The 25,907-nt window shown below is 36.7% G+C and overlaps 1 protein-coding gene across 1 annotated transcript in view; it reads right to left on the reverse strand.

Moving 5' to 3' along the window:
* The window catches only part of LOC150083272 (sodium channel protein para-like), a 1,345,866-nt gene that overhangs the window by 56,693 nt on the left and 1,263,266 nt on the right, over positions 1 to 25,907 (reverse strand). The window contains exon 31 of the mRNA XM_090377950.1: positions 12,742 to 12,849. Coding sequence (XP_090234076.1) covers positions 12,742 to 12,849 — 108 coding nt within the window. The remainder of the gene's footprint in view (positions 1 to 12,741; positions 12,850 to 25,907) is intronic.

Consider the following 25,907-nt stretch of genomic DNA (forward strand, 5'->3'; position numbering starts at 1 on the left):
TATATTTGTATAATTTATATACTATACCATACTTCTATGGTAGTATATAAATATACTATATTTATATACTACCATAGAAGCCTATGGTAGATATAAACTAGTCTGTAATAATGTTACAAAGGAGGTCAGGTAAGCTAAGACAGATTACTAGAAGTCTTTGGCAAAGAATGCAAAGAACAGCAGCAAAAACTTTACTTATATTAACAGTAGAAGCAAGGGGTTGAATCACATTGGTCCACTTGACAATGATGGTTTAACTGTTGATGATCCTACCTAGGTTTCTCACAAACTGAATAGGTATTTTGCATCTACATTCATGCATGAGTAGTTCTTCTTTATTAAAGAGAATTCTGAGAAGTTCATCAGAATCTAACAGAGAACTTAAATGATTTTGTAATAACTGAGAGGAAAGTGGAAGAGGAATTATTGAAGCTTAACATAAAAAAAGGTGCCTGGGGATGGATGTGATCTGTCCAATTATATTAAGTGAGGCAGCAAAGGAGGTGAGCAAACCCTTAGCCATAATTATGCGAGCATCTTGCAGTTCAGGAGAGGTCCCTATGGACTGGAGTTGTGAAAATATATCCCCAATTCACAAAGGGGGATCAAAAGGTGACATGAGTAATTAAAGACCTATTAGCTTAATTTCTGTTCTTGGAAAAAATAACGGAGTCTTCTGAAAGAAGTAATGCAGGATAATCTAGACAGGAATGCACTTATATAGCAATCACAACATGAATTTGTTCAGGGGCGATTTTGTCTGACCAATCTGATTTGATATTATAATGCAATAACACAGGAATTAGATGCAAAAAATAATTTTTATATCATATACTTAGATTTCAGGAAATCTTTTGATACTGTTGCACATAAAAGACTTCTGTACAAATTGGAGTAGTGTGGCATTATGGGCAAGTTACTGCTATGGAAATAAAGTATGGTTGAGTTGGAGAAGTAGAGAGTGGTTATTAATGGACATTGTTCTTCATGGACTAACGTTATTAGTGGAGTTCCCTAGGGTTCAATGCTAGCCCATTGTTGTTTTCTGTATTTACTAACGATATAATGAATGTATATCAGGATTAATATATATTTTGCAGATGATAGTAAGGTTGGCAGGGTGGTTAATGACAGTAATCAGGGTACGCTGCTGTAACAACCCTGAACTGAAGTGCAAGCTCTGATCTCATAAAGGTCTCTCATAAAGTCCCTTAACAACACTGAGTTGGCACTTAACTTCCTCACACTCATAACATCCAGCACACCCCCGTCCCTGACAATATCATATCTCATTCCTGATAGCTCCACAAACATCAAACAAGCAGTACATTTCAAAAGCCTACAATTCAAAGCACAACCCCCCCCCCCTCAGTTCTCACCCAAGCCACAGCATTCCCCTACCTTGATCTTTTTGTTTTTCTGCTCTGAGGCATGATTTTGATTCAATTTCAACACAATTAAAACTTTTACACTAAACTCATATTCCAATGCAGTAATTATATATATATTTCCGTATCAAGTTTTATCTCCTACCGAGTTAACAAATTTAAGTTATATGTATTAAGTTAAAACGTTACATTTGGAAAATCTTAGTAGTTATAATAGATAATAAATTGAACTATCTATTGCCACCTACATGGTTCGAACTCTCACTTGAGCTATTTAGCTTTAATAAGAATGTCCTTTACTTAAGTCAGCTGAATAATCCATGTGTTTCTCTTCTTATCCAATAGTCTGATTCCTAATATAATTCATTCCATTCTTCGCTGTGTAGTTTTCAGCTTCTCTTCCATTCTTTTGGTGAGTGCCCACATTTCATTTCCATAAGGCATAGTGGGGAGTATGTTTCAAAATAATTGGGACATTGCCCCTCAGTATGTGAGTATATATTTCCTGAATGCTATCCATCTGAAATTTATTCTTCTGCCAACATCCAGCCATTTATCATTGTTGCAGCTAATGACTTGTCCAAGATAAGTATATGAATCCACCATTTCAATTCTACTACTTCAACGATTATACCCCTTTCTGTGGCATACTTGTTCATCATTACTTTTGTTTTAGCCATATTCATCTTTAGTCCGAAATCTTTACTAACTCTGCATAATTTATTAAGATTTTTCTCTAATTCTTTGGGATTGTAAATGTTTTAGGTACTCTCTATTCACATTGAATCCTTACTGAGACAGGTCCAATCTTCTCAAAGCTTCTTAAAGGGCAGCAGAAAACAACTTCGGAGATTGTGTCTTCTTGTTTATCTCTTTTCTCAATTTTAAATTTGCTACTGTCTTTGTGTAGTCTAATAAAGGATGTAGCATTCTCATATACTTTCTTCAAAATCCTAATGTATGGGATGTCTATGCCTTGTCTTTCCAGTGCCCAAAACACTGCCTTATGCTGTATGGAGTCAAATGCCTTTTCATAATCCACAAATTCCAGGCATAATGGCAATTTATATTCATTCGCCTTCTCCATTAGCTGTGATATTACGTGAAGGTGATCCATAGTTGAGAGAATCTTGTTCTAAAGCCAGCTTGCTCTTTCGGTTGATTCTCATCAAGTATTCTTTCTAATCTGTTAGTAATGACCCTTGTGAACAAGTTGTAGATGTGGGACAACAAGCTAATTGGTCTATAATTACCAATTTCTGATTTATCTCCTTTCTTATGCAGCAAAATTATGATTGCATTATTCCACTCCTTAGGCATCACACCTTTTCCAATGTATGTTGTGAAGAGTCTTGTCAGTTTCTGTGGCGTGTCTCTTCCTCTTAATATTAACTTCATCTTCACCAGGGGCTTTTTGATTCTTCATTTTCTTCAATGCATGGTCTATCTCATGAGGAAGGATATCGGGTATGTCTTATGTGTTGCTAATTTGTGATCCATTTTTCCCACTGCTGGCATCATTCCCTTGTTCCATATATAATACTTTATAGTAGTGTTCTGCTATTTATAAGTACACCATCACTATTCTTCAGATTCAGTATCATTTGTCTTTCTGTATTACTGCTCATGGCTGCTGATTTAAGTCCTTTATTTTCCCTTAATGCTTGATCTACTTTTCTTGTGTTAAATCTTCTTATGTCCTCTCTGAGTCCCTTTCTAATGGCTTTGCATAACTGAGTATACTCAATTTTGTCCTTGTCAGTGTTTATTTTGCTCTTCATTTGTTGTCTTCAGTTCATCATGACAAGTGTTTCTTGACTAATTTTTTCTTTAGATTTCTTTTTAACTATAGGGTTTTTGGACTTTATCACTTTCAGAAAGTTGTATTCCTTGTCGATATCTTGGTCCTGAAAGATATGCAGAAAATCAAACTTGTTCCTAATGTCCAGTATATACTGCTTTTTCTCATCTTCTGTTATCTCAAAGTCCTTCATATTATTTACTCAAGGCAGTTTTTTCCTTTCTTTTCTTAGATCTATATCAAGTGTGCATCTTACCATCCTATGATCATTTCCAACATTTACCTTGTTCAGAACAGTAACATCGTTTACAATATATCACAAGTTATTTAGTTGTTAATGCATTTGGGCTTTTTCTATGTCCACTTTCTGTTTACCCTTTTCTTGAAAAAAGTGTTCACTACTAACATTTTTCTAGATAGATTCTGCAGATTCCACAAGTCTTTACTTCTTTAAAATCTTTCACCAATTCCAAAATTTCCTATAGTTTCCATTTCTGTGCTGTTTTGTCTCTTTGCAACCTTAAGCAAACTGCCCATTTTCACAAGTAATCCCTAGAAAACTAGAGGTTGCTGAATATTCTGTTTCATCATGGCTGCACAAGGGTGGTACAAACTTTCCACAAAACTTTAAATAATGAGTTATTTTCAAAAGTATTTTCCTGCTTTTTATGACTTCCTTGTTATGCTTAAAAATCTGTAATCTGTGCACTTCACTTAAATGTGTCTCAACTTCTTCTCTGAGAATAGCTAAATCAAGTACATTCTTTAAACAAGTTAAAACCTTAAACAGTTAATTATTTTAAAAAAAGTATTTTCCCCTATAGCTAAATTAAAAAATATTCTTTAAATATTTTGCCAAGCAATTGTGCTTAACTTTTTCATTTAAATGTTTTAAGCAAGTTATTCCAGTTGTAGTCCATGTTAAATCATCATCATCATAGAGCATAAAAGGAAAACAAACAAAAAAGAAAAATAATTAGCATTAGCAGAGGCATTTGATGCAAGAAAGCAAGCTTATGCAGCTCAGCCAAAAAAAAAAAAAAAAAAAAAAAAAAAATCCACTTCCACTTCACCCCTCTGTTCGTTCAAAATACCTGTCCAGCTGAGCCTTAAACTTATTTAGGCTATCGACTTCCACGACAAGGGATGGAAGTCTGTTCCACCAACCAACCACCCACTAGCTAAAGGCGAATTTCCGCACGTCTATCCTACATCTGTCTTTCCTCAATTTGAATTTATGCCCTCTCAGGTGATTATTCTGAGCGAGAGGAAGAATCCCATCAGCATTGAGCATGCTCAAACCATTCAAGGCTTTATACAGTTCTATCAGATCACCTCGCTGGTGCCTAGTCTCCAGACACTGTAATTTGCAAAACTTAAGCCTTTCTTCGTAAGAGCACCCCTTTGTTCCATTCACTAATCTTGTTGCCCTTCTCTGTATTCGTTCCAGCAGCTCTACATCCTTCTTGAAATGAGGCCTCCAGACCTGTATACAGTACTCTAGGTGTGGCCTGACCATTGCCTTATACAAGGGAATAATCACCTCCTTATCCCTGCTAGAAAAATTCCTATATATCATTGACAATACACCTTGAGCTACTCTTGCAGCCCATCTCCACTGCTCAGAGAACTTCATATCTGCCTGCACAACCACCCCCAGGTCCCTTTCATTCTCTACCACTGTCAGTGTAGTACCACAGAGTTGATACGTTGCTCTGGGGTTGCTGTTTCCCATGTGTAGAACTTTACATTTGTCAATGTTAAACTTCATTTGCCACCTCTCAGCCCATCTGCTCAACCTTTCCAGATCCTGTTGCAGCAGCATAGTGTCAGTAGTGGCCTTGACAACTCTGCCTACCTTTGTATCGTCTGCAAACTTCGACATTAAGCTTCATATACCATCATCAATATCATTTATGAATACAGAAAACAATAATGGACCCAACACTGAGCCCTGAGGGACTCCACTAATAACATTAGTCCACGACGAGCAGTGTCCATTGATTACCACTCTCTGTCTTCTCCCCCTCAGCCACCCCTTTATCCACAGCAGCAATTTGCCTCCAATGTCACACTGCTCCAATTTGTGCAGCAATCTTCCATGTGCAACAGTATCAAAAGCCTTTCTAAGATCCAAGTATATAATATCAAAGTTATTCCCTGCATCCAGTTCCTTTGTGACTGCATCAAGTATCCAATCAAATTGGTCAGGCAAGACTTCCCCTTAACAAAACTGTGCTGTATCCGAGCTGTAACTGAAGTCTTGTCTAAATGATCCTGCAGTGCTTCTTTAGCTAGTGCCTCCATTAATTTTCCTGGAACAGAAGTTAAACTCACAGGTCTATAATTACTTGTGTCAGCCTTTGATCCTTTGTGAATTGGGGTCACATTTGTACATCTCCAGTCTGTGGGTACCTCCCCTGAGTCCAAGGAAGCTCTCATAATTATGGCTAAGGGTTTGCTTACTTCCTCTGCTGCCTCCTTTAATATAACTGGATAGATCCCATCCGCCCCAGGTGCCTTTCTTGTGTTTATCTTCAACAATTTCTCCTCCACTTTACTCTCAGTTATTACAAGATTATCTAGCTTACTGCTAGAGTTGAATACACCTCTGACTTTCCCCTCGCTAAATAACTCCTCATGTGTGAATGTCGATGCAAAATATTCATTTAGTTTGTTAGCTACCTGAGCAGGATCATCAACAGTTGACCCATCGATATCAAGTGGACCAATCTGATTCATCCCCTTCCTTCTAGAGTTTACATAAGTAAAGAACTCTTTGCTGTTTTTTTTGCATCCCTTGCCAAAGATTTCTCTTAATCTGCCTTCGCCTGCCTAACCTCCTTTGTAACTTGGTTACAGATCAACTTTTATCTATCATATGCTTCTGTGTCATGTATTAATTTGTATGTATCCCATGCATGTTTCTTCTCTGCCATATGCCTCATCAGTTCATCTGACATCCATTTAGGCCTAAACCTTGAACAATATTTCTTAGTTGGTATGTAAAGCTTAGTAGCTTCCAAGATAAGTTCTTTGAATGCTTCCCATTTTGCATTTGCTGTTGGTAACATCATCAGTTGGTCCCACTGTATAGAATTTAAATACTGTCTCAGTCCATTGTAGTCGCCTTTACGAAAGCAATAACCCTTCCCTTTACCCTTAATGGTAGTTACCTCTTTGAGTAAATCCCACTTCAGCACACTGTGATCACTGCCACCTAGTGGTTCATTTATCTGCAGATTCTTAATGCATGAAGAATCACTGCTGATAATCAAATCAAGAGTATTCCTCCCTCTAGTTGCCTCCCGAACATGCTGATGTAGAAAACAATCATCCAATAAATCCACAAAAGCCTTGCTAATGTGTGAGTGACCAGCCCCCAAATTCCAGTCAATATCTGGGAAATTAAAATCTCCTATTATAAGACTCTCTGATTTACTGGCCCACTCTATTTCCCTGTACAGTTACTTATTATACTCATCAGAGTCATTAGGCCTATAGCACACTCCTACTCTCAAATTTGCTCTCCCAATGCTTATGTCACACCAAACTGACTCGACACTGCACTGTCCAGCGATGTCGACTGGCTTCACTTCCTTGGTTTTATGTATTTCTTAACTAATAGCATAACCCCTCCTCCCTTCCTATCCAGTCTATCCTTTCTGTAGATGTACTCCCCAAATTCCAGTTCTGCATTCCTTATACCTGTGTGACACCACGTCTCTGATATCCCAACAATATCTGCCTTTGTTGTTTTGAGCAATACCTCAAATTCATCAAATTTATTTACTAAACTCCTAGCATTGGTGTACACGCAAGTATACATGCACCTATTTCTATTTTTAGCTACTCTAACACAACCCATGTGTTTACTTGTACCGCAGTGACTCCCAGCAGTCTCTGAAATATCTTGCATCTTGTTTTTCAGGCTTCTGCTCATTCCAATAGAAGCAGTGCAAGAATCTCTTTCACATCTGCCAGTGGCTACTGTTAATCTATTCGTCTTTGTCTCCCCCCAATCTAGCAATTTTCCGACCCACCTAACACTGCCTCGATAGCATCAGCAAATATTCTTGCACCCTTTCTATTTAGGTGTATCCCATCCCTGTAGAAGCAATCTCTCCTGTTAACAAGTACAGTCCAGGTTGAAAAAAATTCTACCCCTTGAGCCTTGCACAATCTTTCCAGGGACGAATTGATCGACAAGGCTCTCATCATATACTCCCTCCTATCGTGTCTGGGCAGAATTGCAGACACTTTCAAATTCAACCCTATTTCATGGCTTTTTTTCAACAGTGACCTGTACTTGTTAAGCAATTCTGCCGGTCTCCTACTCTTGATATCATTAGTGCCAACGTGTAAAACTATATCACCTTTTGTGCCCTTAAAAGATGATATCTGCTCTACAACGTCATCAACCTTTGCCCCTGGTAGACATACCCATAATAATAAAACCTGTTTGGTTTCACAGCTATATTAACCATTTATGCTTGTCATAAATATCCTGACAAAATCTTATTTGATATGTAAGCTGTCTACTCTTTGATGTCTGCTTGATGTTTAAGTCAGAAGGGTATCCTTGGTTTTTTTACATCGTATTGTTTCACTGAGTGTTAACTTATAAAAAGTTATTTTCTGTAAAATGTGTTTTTTGCATTAATTTTTTCTTTGAAAATTATAATAAATTTTCGAATAAAACAACTGCAGAATAAAACTAATTAATTGGTAACTATTTTCAGTGAAAACACATTAATCAATAAGCAAACACTGTTTTATTTGCAAACTAAACACTCAGACTTCAAAGACTTTAGTACTACAGAGATCACATTAGTATTAGTAGTGGCAAATGATGCAAGAAAGCAAGCTTATAGATCATCAACCAAAACAACACACACACACACTCTCTTTCCCTCCCTCCCTCCAAGAATTTGTCTTCTTGAATTTATTCAAAATACTCACTTCCACAACAGATGGAAGTTGGTTCCATCAATCAACCCCATCAGGTGAAGGCAAACACCTGCACACTATCCTGCACCATCCTTCGTCAATTTGAATTTATATGCTGTCGTGTGTAGTCCCAGCAAGTGGAAGATGCCATTAACATTGAGCTTCCTTGATCCTCTCAAGGATTAAAACACCCCAATCAGATTTCCTTGCAGGTGCCTAGTTGCAACATGCTGCAATTTGCAGAAATAAAGTCTTTCTTGGAAAGACCACCCTTTTATTCCCTTCACTGTATGCATTCTAGCAGATCTACATTCTTCATGCAATGAGGCCTCCAAACCTATATACAATACTGATGATGCAGCCTAACCATGGCTCTGTACAAAGGGATAATCACCTCCTTATCCCTGCTAGCAAAGTTTGTGTATATCATTGACAAAACCCCATTAGCTGTCTGCACTGCTCAGAGAATATCTGAGTACACAATTACCCTCTGGTCTTTTTCATTTTTCACTACATGAGTGTAGTACCATATATTTGGTATTTTAATCTGGGATTACTGCTGTCCATATGCAGTATTTATTTGTCAATGTTAAACTTCAACTGCCATTTCTCAGCCATTCGACTTAAATTTCCTAGATCTTGTTGAACTAGCTCATTCTGATTACGGACCAACCTTTGTATCATCTGCAATCTTAGACATTAAGCCTGATATACCTTCATCAATATCATTAATAAATACTGAAAACAACAATGGACCCAGCACTGAACTCTTGTGGACTCCATTGATAACGTTACTCCAAGAAGAATTGTGTCCATTGATAACCACTCATTGTCTTCTCCCACTCAACCATTCCCTTTAGTCATAGCAGTAACTTGCCCTTAATGCCACATTGCTCCAGCAGACTTTTGTGTGCATAGTATCCTGAAATCCAAGTACAGTAGACTCTCAATTTTCCAGGACAGATGGTAAAAATAAAATCCTTGATAATTGATTTCCCGGTTAATCCAAAAATATCAAAAAATGTTCAGCAATGTACCTAAAAAATATGGAGATAGATAAAAAATGAAAAACTTACCACACCATTTTCAAACTTTTGAATAATTTAAAGTTTTTGTTGAACTGAAAGCATAACTCTCTTGTGTTTACCCAACCTTTTCATGATTTCTAAACAAAAAAAATATTTACTATAAAAAAAATTCGGACAATCCTTACATAAATAACTTAACCAAATTTTCCTTTTTGTGGTGCGATGGAACACAACAATCCATGCGATGCACGAAACATTTGTTCTCTTTCTATTGTTTTTTGAGTGGCAGGTATGAAGACAGTATGGGTTGCAAGATAATAGATACATTCATCTCCCAATCATGACTTATAATGCCACTTCTTGTCACTTATTTACAACTTGCAAAACATCTTTTTATACCTATTCTATTTATTACTTGAATTTTATGACTTCCAGTGGATATATATATTTTTTTACTTTGGAGTCTTGAAGTATCCTGGTTAATCCGATCCCGGTAAGTCGAGAGTCTGCTGTATATGATATCAAAATTATTTTTTACATCCAGTTCCTTTGTTACTTCATCGCAGTGTCCAACAAACTGACAGGATTGTGCTATGACAAGTATAACTGCACTCCTGTCTTGATGGTCCTTATTACTTCTTTAACCAGTGACTCAATTATTTTCTCTGGAACAGTTGTTAAGCTAACAGGTCTGTAATTACTGATGTTGCTTTTCGATCCGGCTTTTTGAATCGAGGATACATTTGCATGTCTCCAGTGTACAGGGACCTCTCTTGAATCCAAATATGCTCTCGTAATTATGGCTAAGGGTTTGCTTATCCCTTTTGCTGCCTCTCTTAATATAATTGAGTAGATCCAATCCACTCTTGGTGCCTTTTTTTATATTTAGCTTCTTCAACAAGTTCTCTTCTACTTTTATTTCAATTGTCGCAAAATAATTTAGTGCCCCGTTAGTTTGATAAACTTCTGACATCTCCATAAGAATTCCTCATGTGCAAATGTAGATGAAAAATACCTATTCGATTTGTCAGCAACCTGAACAGGGTCATCAACAATTAAATGTGATTCAACATCTTCCTTCCACTGTTAATATATGGTAGACGTCTATGGTGCTATTCTTTGCCTAATATTTCTTGTAATCTGCCGAAGCTTGCCTAACCTCCTTTGTGACTTGATTACAGAAAGTTTATATCTATCATAGGCTTCTGTATCACCTGATAATTTATATGCATCCCATGCATTTTTCTTCTCTGCCACAGGTCTCATCAGTTCATCTGACATCCATTGTAGTCTAAGCCCTGAACAACATTTCTTAGTTGGTATGAAAAGCCCAGTAGCTTCTATGATTATTTCTCTGAATGCTTCCCATTTAGAATTTACTGTTGGTTTTTTGTATGCGGTGGTCATTCCCTGACCTTTCTGCATCCTCCGTATTTGGTGGTCACGGGCTCAAACCCCGGTCTAATCAAGAAGCATGTGCTACGCACTGCTGCTCCTGCCAACGTGGCTATGGAGGCACCTACTGTTGGTAATATCATCAGTTGGTCCCACTGCATAGAATTTAAAGACTGTCTGAGACCACTATAATCACCCTTAACAGTTGTTACTCCTTTAAGTAAATTCCAAATGAGTACACTGTGATTGCTACCACCCAGTGAGTCTTTTACCTGCAGATTCTTAATGCATTAAGAATCGCTGCTGATAATGACCTCAAGAGTACTTCTTATTCTTATGCCTCTCTAACATGCTGCTGTAGACAGCAGTCATCCAATAAATTCGTGAAAGTCTTGCTAGTGTGTGATTGACCAACCCACAAATTCCAGTCAACATCTGGAAAGTTAAAATTGCCCATTATGACACATCCTGATTTGTTGGCCCACTGTATTTCCCTATATAGTTGTTTGGTATACTCATCACAGTCATTAGGTCTATAACACACTCTTACTCTCATTTTTGTTTTTCCAGTGCTTATATCACACCAGACTGACTCAGCATTGCACTCATCACCCAACTCAACTGGATGCACTGTCTTAGATTTAATATTCTTCTTAACTGAGAGTACAACTCCTCCACCTCTCCTGTCCTATCAATCCTTCCTGTCTATAGTATACTTCCTATATTGAAATTCAGTATCACTTATGTTTGAGTGACACATGTCACCGCTGTTCCTACAATGTCTGCATTCAACTACTTAATAGTACATCAAATTTATTTACAATGCTCCTATCATTAGTGTACATGCTAGTATACATGCATCTATTCTTACTCTTAGTTACCCTAATACAGCCCATATATTTACTAGTTCAGTGACAACCTATAGCAGGTTTAAAATCCCTGATGCCTTACTTTCCAGGCTGTTGTATGTTCCAATAGAAGGAGTTCAAGAATCACTTTCACCTCTGCCTGCAGCTCTAGTTAATCTATTAGGTTATGTATCCCCCCTTCCCCCAAGCTCAAGTTTGGTAAGTTCATATTTGCAGATGTTGGGCATGGCCTGAAATGTCATCAAAGTTAATGCAAAATCTCTCATACAAATAGCAATTCATACTGTGTTAATTTGCAAAAGCATTACAAGGAAATATTAATTAATTTCGAATTACAAGTAGTAATAATGAAATTGAAATATGATGATATTGGAGTTTTAGGGAGGGCGACAGCCCTTTAGCCCTTGTGGAAAAGAAACTAGTAACCTATAAACATAATACTGACAAGCAAGCAGTGGAGGAAGTGAATTATGAAAGAAGAATTCTCCATTTTAGTATAATGGTTTTGCTCTTTGTCACTCATTTGGAGAGGTCAGGGCTCGAGTCCTGTTGGCGATTGAAGGAATTTTTAAAGGCTTCTTTGATTGAGGTTGCAGTTAGTCAATCTGAGCCAGCTGTAGTAATGTTTCCTAATGAGTTATTTAGATTTTTCAACCTCCATACATCATTGAAATTGGCCTGTGAATATATACTTGTACAGATATAATACACGATGGCACAATATGGTCTTAGTTGCTGTTGCACCTAAAATCCAGCCACAGTGGAAGAAGAAAAAACCAATATGTAGTTTATAGCTGTTATTGTTTTGTCAAGGTAGCCAAGGCCATGAGGTGTCAGTATATTGTGTCTGCTGATGAATGTATTACATGGTAGCCCTGGGAGAAAAAGAAAAAAAAAAAAAAAGAGAGACAGAAAATCATAATCCTCACTCAATATCAACCAATTCAGCCACAGTGTGAAGAAAGCACATAAAATTTCCTATTTTGACAGAAATTGAACTCGGGACTTTTCCACACAACACAGAAGAATCGTGATCATAGCAATTAAAGGCTATATTTTATAGAAAGAAGGAAGAATAATGAAAGAATATGTATAGAAAATTTTCTGCCCAAGTAGTTTCAATAAAAAAAAAAAAAAAAAAAAAAAAAAAAAAGAATTGTGGATTACGTTAGCTTATCATAATTTTAGATATAATGAAAAAGAAAAAAAAAAAAAAAAAAACGTCAAGAAAGAGTATCTAGTTACATAAAGACATAAGAATGTGAATGCAACATTTTTTATTTTAGGAAGTATGCATTTTCATAACATACCACAGGCCGAGGGATAGCTTTAGCTGGTTTTTTTGACCCCATCTTTTTCATAGCATTGTAGTATTTCTTTTGATCTTCAGTCATGAACATTTCCAAGGAACCTCCTGCGTAAATATTATAATAAAAATAGTTAAAAAAAGCTGTATTTTTTTATAGAACGTTGCAAAAGTATTTTCATCAATTTCAATATCAGAAAAGCACAGAATAATATAATGTCAATTATATGAACTGATCAGCATTAACCATTCATATAATAAATTTGTTAAGCTAAAAATTAGTAGATAAGTAAGCAATTTTAAAATTGACTCCCCTGTGTTCTATACTGTAAATTTCTCTACTTCATGTTTCTTCATCAAACTATATCATTAACATCCTCCTATGGTTTTTCAATGATTTAATTCTGGCATTGATATAGACAACATTACAGGTTTACATCTGAAAGATTGTTTGAACCAGTGAATAATGTAACATACAATATATTTCACCTGGCCACAAGTATAAACAGCAGGCTTTGGTTCAAAATGCATTGCTTAACATAGTCTTACTTTCAAATATACAATTTTTTTAAAGACTTTAAACGGCAACAAAGCTGATATATATATCAAAATAGCATTTTGCTTAAACCAAATAGAAACATTTAAAATCTTTGACAATAAATTTATAAAAATAAGTATATCTCATGTCATAAAACTGTTATTTACAAGATGATTTTGTAGTTTACTAAATATTAGTCTAAATTTCCATGTTATGTGTTTTATATCTGAAAAGATATAAAAGCAACTTTAAATGGGTGCTAACAGCATACTCCATTTTGAAAGGCACTTGAAAGACTTGGTATATACAATATATTTCCATAAGCATCCAGTTACCTCTGGATTTTGGAAAAGTGAACTATATCTGTAATCCATGTGTCAGGAATAGGTATAAAAGCAAGTAATTCATGCTATGAGTAAGCAGATAAATGAAATGCAATAGATGGATCAAGGCTTTGATCTCGGTGACTTCCAACTCAGGGAGTCATTACAGGATGCCATATTAGCAATTAATCAATCAGTTTGTACAACTGCAACACCCTGGATCAGTGATGAGTGACATAATCATCAAGTGGAAATGTCATGTTGCTATTACAGCTGGAAACAGGAGTGGGCTATAATTTACAGAATAGAATGGAGGGTGTTCAGAAGAGTAGTAAGCAGATTCCATCAGTCCTCATCGAATAGTGTTAACCAGACATTCAGGGAGACTACAGGAATTGATATTAGTGAAAGGATGATAAGTTATTTAGGAGATTATACACCATGGGATTTTACAGAAAAGATGCAGCACACAAACCAAATATCACAATGCACTATTTTCCAATCTGACAGCTATGTCTGGGTATAGAGGATAGCACACTCTGGTAAATGTTATTTACCAGAGTGTGCTGTCCCAGGTTTGAAGTTTGTTGAAGGTTCTGTCACCATTTTGGGCTTTTTCTTGGTGGACCTTTTTTCAATGGTCCACCAATTGGACCATTGGTGGCTGGTCAAGGAACAGTGAATGCCATGTGGTACATTGACATTGCACACAATTCCATTCTCCTTACAAGTAATAAGATGGTAGCAGTATGAGAAGACAGAACAGTGCTATTTGAGTTTGAGGCAACTCAGAACTGCTTCATTAATTACAAATAATCAGAAATTCACTAGACATATGACTTGTACAGTATATCTTAGTTGGTATTTTTACACCAACGACTACATTCCCTGAATGCTTCCCATTTAGAATTTGCTGAGATTTAAAAACTGAGACCACTATAGTCACCTTTGCAAAAGTCTTTTCCTTTGCCCTTGACAGTAATTGCATCTTTAAATAAATCCTGCATCAATATACTATGATCACTTCCACTAGTAGGGCTTTTATCTGCAGATTCTTAATGCATGAAGGGTCACTGCTAACAATCAGATCAAAAGTATTGATTTCTCTTGCTGCCCTCATGGATAGATAGTACAGGTAGTATAATTATACCACCTCTGGGGAGGACGGTGATTATAATCACCGTCCTCCCCAGACTGACCTGAGCCTGAATCCCACCAATTATGCAAGGAATTTTTATGGGTCTTTTTTACAATGTGGCTGAGTTAGTTGGTCTCAGGTGAGGGTAGATGGTTTTTTTTTCCCGGAATCTTGGGGGGGGGGTTTTTTGTCCAGAAAACAGTAAATTGACCACAGAATACATGCAATTTACAGACATATTATATTACATACAGTGCAATTTGGCTTAAGTTGCTGATGTGCCTAAAACCCGTACAACAACTTCCTCTCATTGCTGCCCTTACACTGATGTAGAAAACATTCATTCCAATAAATCCACAAAAGGCTTGCTACTGTGCGAGTGACCAATCCGCACAGTCCAGTCAATATCTGGAAAGTTAAAATACTCCATTATAAGACATTCTGATTTACTAGCCAACTCTATATGTCTGTATGGTTTCTTATTACGTTCATCATAGTTATTAGGCCTATAACACACTGCTTCAACATTTCACCGCCTCACATTTTATGATTCTAAGAGCATAACCCTTCCCCCTTCCTATTCTGTCTGTCCTTTCTTTACAGAGTTTGCTGCTGGGTGTCAAGAAGATAGGGCATGCATCGCGGAGGTTCACTTGATGTGTATGGAGGGAGGTGAAAACATCAGACATCAATGAAGCACTGATGAAAATGTGGGAAGACCGACACCCAGTGGAAGACAATCAGGTGAGCATTTCTTTTTGTATGTTTTGAAATTGGAATTTTCAAATTCCAATTTCAAAACATGCAAATTTCAAATTGAAATTTGAATGTTTTGTTTCTTATATAAATGCAGGAAAATAGAGCTTATCAAGTTAAGTTTATTTTATATAGTTTTCTTCAGTTTCTAGTAAAAATCTGACTATTTTAGATTCCTTTGTTTTAACGGCTCTGTAGAAAATGATGGTCACTGTCATACATAGACAATCTCTTTTTATTTCAGGGGTTCACTACCCATGCTCCTATTGCTAAAACTAACTACTGGTGATTATGAGATATGTAGTAATAAGACTTGAAATCTCTATAGGAGGGTTATTTTTGATGAGGTATTTGCTATTTGTGATCATCACACTTACAAGTATTTTTTGAGACAATTCTTCCCTCCCACTTTGGTGAACTAAGTTTACATACAGATTTACTTCTAAATCATTGGACATCTATAATATATGAGATTCATATTGATTCATTGGACTCCTGACTAGAAAGTTACCAAATGTTTGTTTCATCATAAGTTCATTGACATAGAATTTCCCAAAGAGCATAATGAAAATATGACCCCAGACTCTGATAATGATGTACAGGATCTGAATTCTACTAATTGATTAAAATGAACAAAACATGATAATATCCAATCCTAAGCACTGTCAGATAAAGAAAGGGAAAGACCTGAATCTGCTTCCAGTAAAACTAGAGGGATTACAATGTGTTCACAAACAGACTCCAGAAGTTGGGGGAAAATCCCAAGATCCAAGTGAACAAAACACAAAAGATGACCGTGAAGCAACTTTCCAGGCATCTTCAGAGTTATAGCATCTAGATTGGAGCTTGGAAACTCAGTGACTTCTCCCAGACAGGAAGAATTACTGAAACCACTAGACAGAAGATCGTTAAATGCTGGACAGGATTAGAATGAATTGTAACCAATTTGCATATCAAAAATGAGGTTCTTAAAGCAATTATTATTATTATTAGCCATATAGTGCAAGGAAGCCTGAGGCTTATGCTGCACCAGCCAAAAAAAAAAAAAAATAGAAGGAAATTACCAAGAAAGAGAAGAATGATGATATCCAGCTCAGGACCCTGGGTGTGCCAAGCCCAGACTCACCAGATGTGAGCCCCTGGAGTTGGAGACCAAAGAAAATGGGTGGGAATGACAGAGACAGCAGACTCGGTTGTATGCCTAAGTCCTTAAAGCCAATCAACCAACTCAAAAGAGTGTCAAGAAGCAAGAATTGTTAACAAGGAAAAGACAACAACGTTGTAATCTTTAGACCATCAAAAGGAAGTAAGCTTGATTCAAACAAAGCCATCAAACAGGCAATTGCCAAGAACTTGGAAGAACTGTTCAAAAATATAAAAATCAAAGTACTTAGAAAGATTAGGAATACAGGAGTAATTATAGAAACCATTAAGACTGAAGATGATGACCTTGGCTTGAAGACTTATAAATCTAAAATCAGATATCCTAATATTCTTAACTTTGATGTTGATAAATCCAATAGTAAGCAGGGCATTTTATCAGAAACATATGAGAAAACATCTGAAGGAACACAACACAGGAACAGTTAAGCTCATAATCTATCCTGAAATATAGTACCAAGTTTGGCACCTCCGTAGCCAGGTGGGCAGGAGCAGCAATGTGTAGCACACGCTTCTTGATTAGATCAGGGTTCGAGCCCGTGACCACCAAATACTGATAATACGGAAAGGTCAGGGAATGACCACCTCATATCCCCGGAGCAATATGGCCTTAGTTGCTAATGCTCCTAAAAACCAAAAAAAACAAACAAACAAGCAGTACCAAGTCAAGACTGACTTAGAGTTGTAACTGGATAGCAGAACACATCGCTTATTATCCAGACAACAAAGAATTTATATTAGCTGGGGTAGCCATAGATATAAGTGCACTACCCTATACCCAAATGCTACTGCTGCCTGAAATTTGGCACACCTCCTATACATACACTAAAAAGAGAGCATGTGTGGCCATTGTGCAAATCATGGATGGATTATAATGCTTGCAAAAAAAAAAAAACTCAGGAAGCAAAATGTTCTAATTGTAAGAGTACAAGAACTGCCTTCAATCATTCAATAAGGGATCCTAAATGTCTGACCTACTTGAAGGCAGTGAAACAGTACAAACACAAAGTTGATTATGGATATAACTTATAATCATAACCAGTACCAGGTCTTGAAATTCCTTCAGCTAAATGCCCAGAGAGCCCACACAGTGGTCGACCAGCTAGAGCTGGTCATGGAAAGAACAGTCTGTATCCAGGGACCCTACATCCATGGTGGCAGAGTTGAGGGATATCCCAGAAGCTAGAATGAAACCTTGTGGGCAGCAATAAATAATCATTAGAAACAAACACATTACAGTTACCAAAGTAAGTAGGTTTTTTTTTTTTTTTGGTTTTTTATATGAAAACTCCAAACACAAGAGGTATTAGAGCCTATAGTACTTAGTACCATGTATGAGTTGGAGAAGATGAAAGATTTGTTGACATTAGACTTGATCTTCTAAAGATTGTTTCAGGAAATATGTATGAAGGAAGGTTGTTCCAGAAAACAGAAGTTGAATGAATAAATGAGGTGAGTTTGAAGTTGGACAATAAAAGGATGTTGACTGACAAAGAGTGGAGAGACTCTGTTAGAGATGAATCATTAATTTAACTGCTCTTTTGAATGAAATGTAGAAGCTTGAGAGAGTTTTTCAGGACACCGTCCCAGATGTGGGAACAATATTCCATGGTATTGTAGTTTTGTACAGAGTGAACAGCTGTTTGGAAAAAAGTAATGCCGAGATTGAAAGAGAAAACCCAGTTTTTTAGATGCAGAGAAGCAATATTTGTGATTTGCTTATGCCAAGAGAGATTAGAAGTCAGGTAATCCCAAATAGATACATATGATCGTGCCTAGAAATTGGAGTTTCATCGAAGATAAGCATAGGAGCAGAAGAATCCTTTTTGCAAGATATAAGACAGGACTGAGTTTTAGAAGGATTGAAATCGACTAAGTTATCTTTGCCCCACTGGATATTTACATGATCAGCATTTAAGGAATTGGTAGTGGATATTTGACAAGCAGGGCAAGGTTTCTCAAACCGGAAGGTGAAATGCAATGTGCTATCATCAGCAAAACTATGGATAGTATTTCCAGTCAATGGAAGAAGGTTGTTAATATACAAGAGGAAAATAGTGGGAAAAAGAACTGAACCCGGGGAAACACCAGCATTATTGGAGGAGTGAGCAGTCATAGAGAAAACTAGATACTTAATTACAAAAAACAGCTGGCAAACCATAAGATGGAAGCTTATTTAGAAGACCTTTATGCTAAACACAATCAAAAGCCTTTGAAATGTCAAGAGCAACAGCTTGAGTTTCACTAAACTTTTCCATTGAATTTGTCCACAGATGGGTAACATAAACCAGAATATCACAAGTGGATCGACACTGATGAAATCCATACTGGCGATCATTGATCAGATAGAAAGTTTCTAGATAGTTTAAGTTGGCAGTTAATTGATTTTTCCATTACTTTAGAAAGAGTAGAAGTGATTGCAGTGGGATGATAATTGGATGAAAGGAATTTGTCACTCTTTTAAGCAACTGGCTGGATATGAGCAAATTTCCAAGCAGAAGGGGCCCCGAGTGCCAAGCATTAGTGTCCAAGCGATTATTCCTGAGCAATATATATAGTGATTTTCCCAGTGATTTTGTTCTGTTTAATTTCTAGCACCTGTCAAATTCTCAGTTTATTATAAGTGGTTCTGTACTTTACAGATTTTGAGTAAAAGTGCAGAAAGGGAAATCACCTTTCTTTTTCTTAGTATATACATTAATTTTTCACTAACAAACTAATTTCTCCAGCTGCTTGGTCACTAGGTGGCACCACTCTTGCCTCCACGTGGTGGGGCCGGTAATCTTGGGGAAAAGCTATATTCCAGGGCAAAAAGGAGCAACCATGGATATAAATGACTTTCCACCTCTAGGCCATATAAATGACTTTCGACCTCTAATTTTGGATATGGCGTACACATGCTAAGCATTGACATAACGTGGCCTTGACAATGCCTCCGCATACACACTACTTGGTCTCTCTCCAGTCACTGTCTAAGATTATATCCTAGCTGCTCTGGACTAGAGAGTTACCAATAGGTTCAGTCTGGTATATTAACTAGTGGCCTGTGAACATCATTTTAGAGCTGTATCCTTGAAATGTAAGGAAGATTGGATCTCACCATGATGGAAGAGATGGGGGAGGGTTTACTGGAGATTTGCTCAGGAGACTAAACATGGGTTCCACCACTTCAAGCCTCCAATAAGTAAAGTGGTGGTATTGCACTGTTTGATGGGAGTCATCTACCACCTGGTATTGCCTGGTAACATTGAGAGGCGGCATTCCTCCATGTAGTGTGGGCACCACACTTTGACCCCTGCTTACACTGATTCACACCTGGGTGGTCACCCACAGTGTGCTGGGTTCTGTATTTCAGGACTTGTTCCATTTTGAAGATGCAAGCAAAGGATTTAGCTGTCACAGACCAACTGGACTTTGCCAAAATTGGGTCCACTTGACTTGAGTGTCACCCAAATATTAGTTCCATCAGCGTTTTAGACTCCCAGGTAGCAAGCACAGCTTGGCATATCTGAGAGAATGTTTGCGACACCCTCAAGGACTAATGTTGTAAGTCATGAAACTAACATATACAATTGTCAAAGCTGCTGATTCCTCAATGAGGAAAAAATCAGCCTAGACCAAATGCAGTGCCCTGTTCATTCGCAGAGTTGTGTAAGGTCATTAGTAACCACAGAAGCCTCAGTAACTGAATAGTTCCACTAGGTGGAACTATTCAATTAGTAAGCTGAAGGCAGCAGGAATTGTGAACATTCAGATCACTAAGAATTATTTGACTGTTAGAAAAGTTTGATTGGAGAAAGTTGAGTTTTAAAGGAAAGATGTCAAAAACTTCTGTAGAAATATTTAGAGAATTGGAAGAATAAAAATGGCAGTAGAAAAAGTTGAAAAAAATTGGATAAAGATACTTTAAGCCAGATTGATCAAAAAGAAAAGTTTCATGATGAGAATGTCCTTGACAAGGAATATACAAGAATGGACATATGCTCAAGAACCATCACTGAATCAAATCAGATCGTAGAATGAATAATTAGTTTTGTTTAGATGAGTGATACAGATCTTGAATAAATTTTTTTTGCAGAAATTGACATTATTAACACTGAAACTACACATATTTGTGAATTGATTTAGAAGTTCTTTGGAAGGTTTAGATAACTTTGTTCCATTAGTTAGGTTATTCATGTTGTATTGATATAGAGGAGGTAAAAATTGGGTGTGGAACATGCTGTGTGAATTGATGAAATATTTGGGTGTGGCATACACATACAGCAAGAACATACCCAGCTACTTGATATCAATATATGCTACCCTCACATACACAGTAAAGACCTCTTTTGGTCATAAGCTGGCAGACTAGATGTAGCAAGATTATACACTAGTTCATACAGATGCCTCCAAAAGAGATACTAATAGGGTTGATCCAGTGGACTGTCTAGCAACCAGTCTGTGAAAATCATAGATTTTCAGAGACTGACTACTAGTAGTATCAAATGATATTACTGTCTGTAATTGCAAACAATGCAAGAAAGTAAGCTTATACAGCATCACAAACAAACAAACAAAAAAAAAAAGAAGAAAAAAAAACTTTTCATATCACTTGTCCATTCCCTCTAATAGTTTGTACAAAACCACATGAAAGTTTGTTTCAGCAATCAACCGCCTGCTGCCTGAAGGCAAACATCTTCATATCTATCCTGTAACTATGCTTCCTCGATTTGAATTTATGGCCCCCCCCCATCCCCGTGTGTAATCTGAGCAAGAGAAAGAATTCCATTAGCATTGAGCTTACTCAATCCATTCAAAGCCTTAAACGTCTTAGTCAGATCTTCTCACAGGTGCCTATTTGCCAGATGCTGAAATTTTCAGAAGTGAAGCAACTTCAGTTGCCATTTCTTAGCCCATCTGTCTAATTTTTCTAGATTTGTTGCAGTAAAAGTAAAGCAAACTGCAGCCATTATCAACCCACTGCAGAATGGAAGCCTCCTCAACAATTCATGTTGAGGGAAATGGACCATAATCTGCCATGCTTGTCCAGTGCGGGTTGGCATACTGATCGCATTTAGCAGTCAGCTTGAACCCCTGTCTACTCAAACATCGTGTGGTACTGCACTCCCACTCCTGACCACTTGGCTATGGAGGACATCCTGTTGCAGTGGCATACCCAGATTACTGTCATTAACCAACCTGCCAACCTTAATATTATCTGCAAACTTAGATATTAAGCCAGATTTGCCTTCCTCAATCATCATCATCATGAACTTTAATTTGGCTTAAGTCTTTTAAGACTTGTTCCATTGTAGGTCTTGATTTTGCCATCACTGCCTTGGTCGGCCCAAATCTCTCTTTCTTGTAGGTTAAATGCTAATTTTTGGATCCAATTTGGGTTAATTCTTTCTATATGACTGATACATTTTTTCTGGTACTGTTTTATGTCATTACTATATTATCTATTTTTAATTTCTGATGAATATCTGAATTTCTTTGATGGTCTAGTCTTGTAGAGTCTAGTAATGGTCTTAAAAATCTCATTTGTGCTGCTTCTAGTTTTTGTGCATCTTTATTATTACCCAAGTCTTATTACCTGAAATTTTGTTTCAGTTGTCATTTGTTTACCGAAATGGCATTTAATCATACCATTCATTTTGTTATATTTTTTTAGTTTAGTGTGGATGTTTTTCTCTTCATCTGATATTAAATTTCCCAAATAGATAAAATCGGATATTTGTTCTATTATTTTGTCATCAATATCAATTTTAACTCTCTATTTTCCACATAATCCCATGTTTCTTGAGGTGGAGATCTTCATGTCATAATTTTTGCCTAATTTATTTAGTTCATTAGCTGCTATTTGTAGTTCATCTTCCGATTTTGCAATTATAACTTGATTGTCTGCGCATAGTTTGGATTTTATTCCTGTTATTCAACTGTACTCTGTTGTTAACTGTTTCCATTCTTTAATAATTTTAGTGATGTAAATATTAAATAAATTTGGTGGTAGTCCACATCCTTGTTTGACTTCTTTATTGATGTTAATTGTGTCTGATAGTTGGCCATTATATTTTATGCAAGCTTTTGAATTTTTATATAGGCTTTGTATTGCTTTCCGGAGTTGGATTGGTATATTTTCTTCATGTGAAATCTGCCAAAGTTTTTCCCAGTTTACATTATCATAATCAATAAATAGAAGAAACATTGGTAAGTTAATTCTCTTCTTTTTTCCAAAATTTCTTGAAATGAGAAAATGGATCTGTTGAACTTCTTCCTTTTCTAAACCCACATTGTTTTTCTTCTAAAATTTGTTCACTATATTTATCAAGTTTGTTTTTTAGTATATTAGAGTATAGCTTTGATGCAGTTGATAGTAATTTTATCCCTCTGTAGTTGTTAGGGTTATTTCTGGAGCCATTTTTGTATAAACTGATTACTATTTCTGCTTCCCAATCTTTGGGTATCTGTTGCTTATGCCATATGATATTAAATAATTTTAATAGTGCATTTTTCAGTAAGGTGCCACCATATTTAAATAGTTCAACGCTCAAATTGTCTATGCCTGGGCTTTTTTTGGTTTTTATAATATTAAATATAGTTCATCCATAAGGTGCCTCCGTAGCCAGGTGGGAAGGAGCAGCAGTGCGTAGCACACGCTTCTTGATTAGACCGGGGTTCGAGCCCGTCACCACGAAATATGGAGGATGCGGAAAGGTCAGGGAATGACCACCGCATATCCCGGAGCAATATGGCCTTAGTTGCTAATGCTCCTAAAAACCAAAACAACAACAACAACAGTTCATCCATTGTTACAAAATTTCTTCAGTAACCACAGATTCATCTTCCAATTCTTCCTTAGTTCCAGGACTATACCACAGTTTAGAATAGTGTTTCTTCCATTCTGTTTGAGAAATGGAGTTGGTTTTTATTTGATCATTTGTGTCTAGTTGTAATTTCTTAAAAATTTTGAAACCTCTTCTCTGTAGATCCTCTTCTCTGTTTATCCCAGTCATCTTGTTGGATTCTTCTGATTAATTTTCTAACTTCTGCTCTAAGCTTTTTATATTTTATGTGTAAATGTAGATCTTTAGTTTATAGGCCTGTTTCCCTCATTGATTATTTGTTTCAATTTTACATTCTAAGTTCTTAACCAGTTTTAATTTTTAATAGGTTTGTATTGAAGACTTTCTTCAGCAGCTCTCAGAATTGATTTTTTTTTATGTTTGGCCAGATTTCCTCAACATTATCACTCTCATATGAATTGAGTTTATCTATCAATCAATTTTCATACAGTAATTTCATGCTTTCATCTTCTAATGTATTTTTAATTTCTTAGTTGTGTTTCTTGCTTCCTATGTGAATTTATGAATGTCTATTTTAATTTGTGAATTTATCTTATGTCCGAAAAATGTATTTGTGATTTTAAGTTTATTAAAAATAAAGAAGTCTCTCAAACATCTTCTGTCATTGTTCACCACTGGTTCGCCTTCTGATCCTATACATTTGTCTACTGATTGAACACCAACTCTTGCATTAAAATCTCCTGCTAGTACAAGGTATTCATTTTTGTTAGTTTGGTCTATGATCTCTTGTAATTCATCATAAAATTCTAGAGTTTCATCAATGTTTCATCCTTATACTGGTGTGTAGATGCCAATGATTGCACACGCTTCTTGATTAGACCGGGGTTCGAGCCCGTCACCACCAAATACGGAGGATGTGGGAAGGTCAGGGAATGACCACCGCATATCCCGGAGCAATATGGCCTTAGTTGCTAATGCTCCTAAAAACCAAATAACAAACAATAACAAGCCAATGATTGTTATTGTATATGAAAGAATTTTTAGTCTCAATTTCAACATTCTGGGTGATATCCAAGAGTAATCTAATATTTTGTTTTTCCTTTCTGTTTTGTTATTATAACTGCAACTCCTGATGATGCCCACATTTCATTTGGTACACCTGAATATATCATTATGAAATTACCTATTCTCTTTAGATCCTTTATTCTTCTTTTTTGTTTCAGTAATAACTGCTATATCAATATTTCTGTTTTCTAATTCCATGATTAATTCATCCAGTTTGATTTATTCCCCTAACATTCCAGGTTGCTACTTTAATATCCTTAATCATATTCCTATATCCATTGCCTAGGTCATTATCCTCGAGATCCATGCAGTTTTCACCTCTGAGCTCATTTCAAATATTTGGAATGTCCTCCTGATAGGTTACCAGCCTTTTGTGGGGTAGGTACAGTATTTCCTCTGTATTCGGTGGGACAGTTATACCACTTCATCAGGATGATTAATAAATATAGAAAACAACAACGAGCCCAGCACTGAATCCTGGCGGACTCCACTAATAACATTAGTCCACTAAGGGCCGTGCTCATTAATAACCACTCTGTCTTCCCCCACTTAACCATCCTTTATCCACAGCAGTAACTTACCCTTAATGCCACACTGCAACGATTTGAACAGCAATCCTTTAAGTGCAACAGTATCAAAAGCATTCCTGAAATCCAAGTATATGATATCAAACTTATTTTTTGAATTTGGTTCCTTTGTTATTGCATCATAGTATCCAATCAGACTGGTCAGACAGCATTGCCCTTTAACAAAATCTATGCTATGACTTCAGTATAACTGCATTTGTGTCTAGATGGTCCTACATTATTTTAACCAGTGACTCCATTATTTTTCCTAGTACAGAAGTTAAGCTAAGTCTGTAATTATTATTATTAAATTACATTTGCTCAGAGCGAAACGGATACAAAAATATAGATTGTGACAGGTTTAATAATAGGAAATATACATATATTAGATTAGATACATACAAATAAAAGCTTTCTGTTGTTTAGTTAACCTTCTTCAGTTGAAATGAAATGACAGTTAGAATGGAGGCATGTACTGCCAATCTTGTACGTGAAGTGCATGGCTAATTGTTGGATGTTGAAGCCTGTGGCTGTGATGTATGTGGATGTGGCCAGCATTTGTCAATGGACAGGATCGTTGTTTCGGTGATAGGGTGGACTTGACAACCACTGTTCCTATTCACTGAGGTATTGGAGCATTTGACGTTTAACGACTCCAACCAGGCGCGGCGCAGATAATGGCAGGACTTATCCACAATCACGACATCGCGGTGTGGGTCAATGTCGTGGTGGGTTGCCCAAATGTGTTCGGCAATAGCTGAGTGCTCCACATCTGCTGAGCGGATTGCTCTTTTGTGTTCGGAAAGACGTTTTTCGAGCCATCTCCCAGTTTCCC

This window comes from Mastigoproctus giganteus, chromosome 7 (genome assembly GCF_048544385.1).
Source record: "Mastigoproctus giganteus isolate SK-2022 chromosome 7, ASM4854438v1, whole genome shotgun sequence".
In the NCBI taxonomy this organism is placed as follows: Eukaryota; Metazoa; Arthropoda; class Arachnida; order Uropygi; family Thelyphonidae; genus Mastigoproctus; species Mastigoproctus giganteus.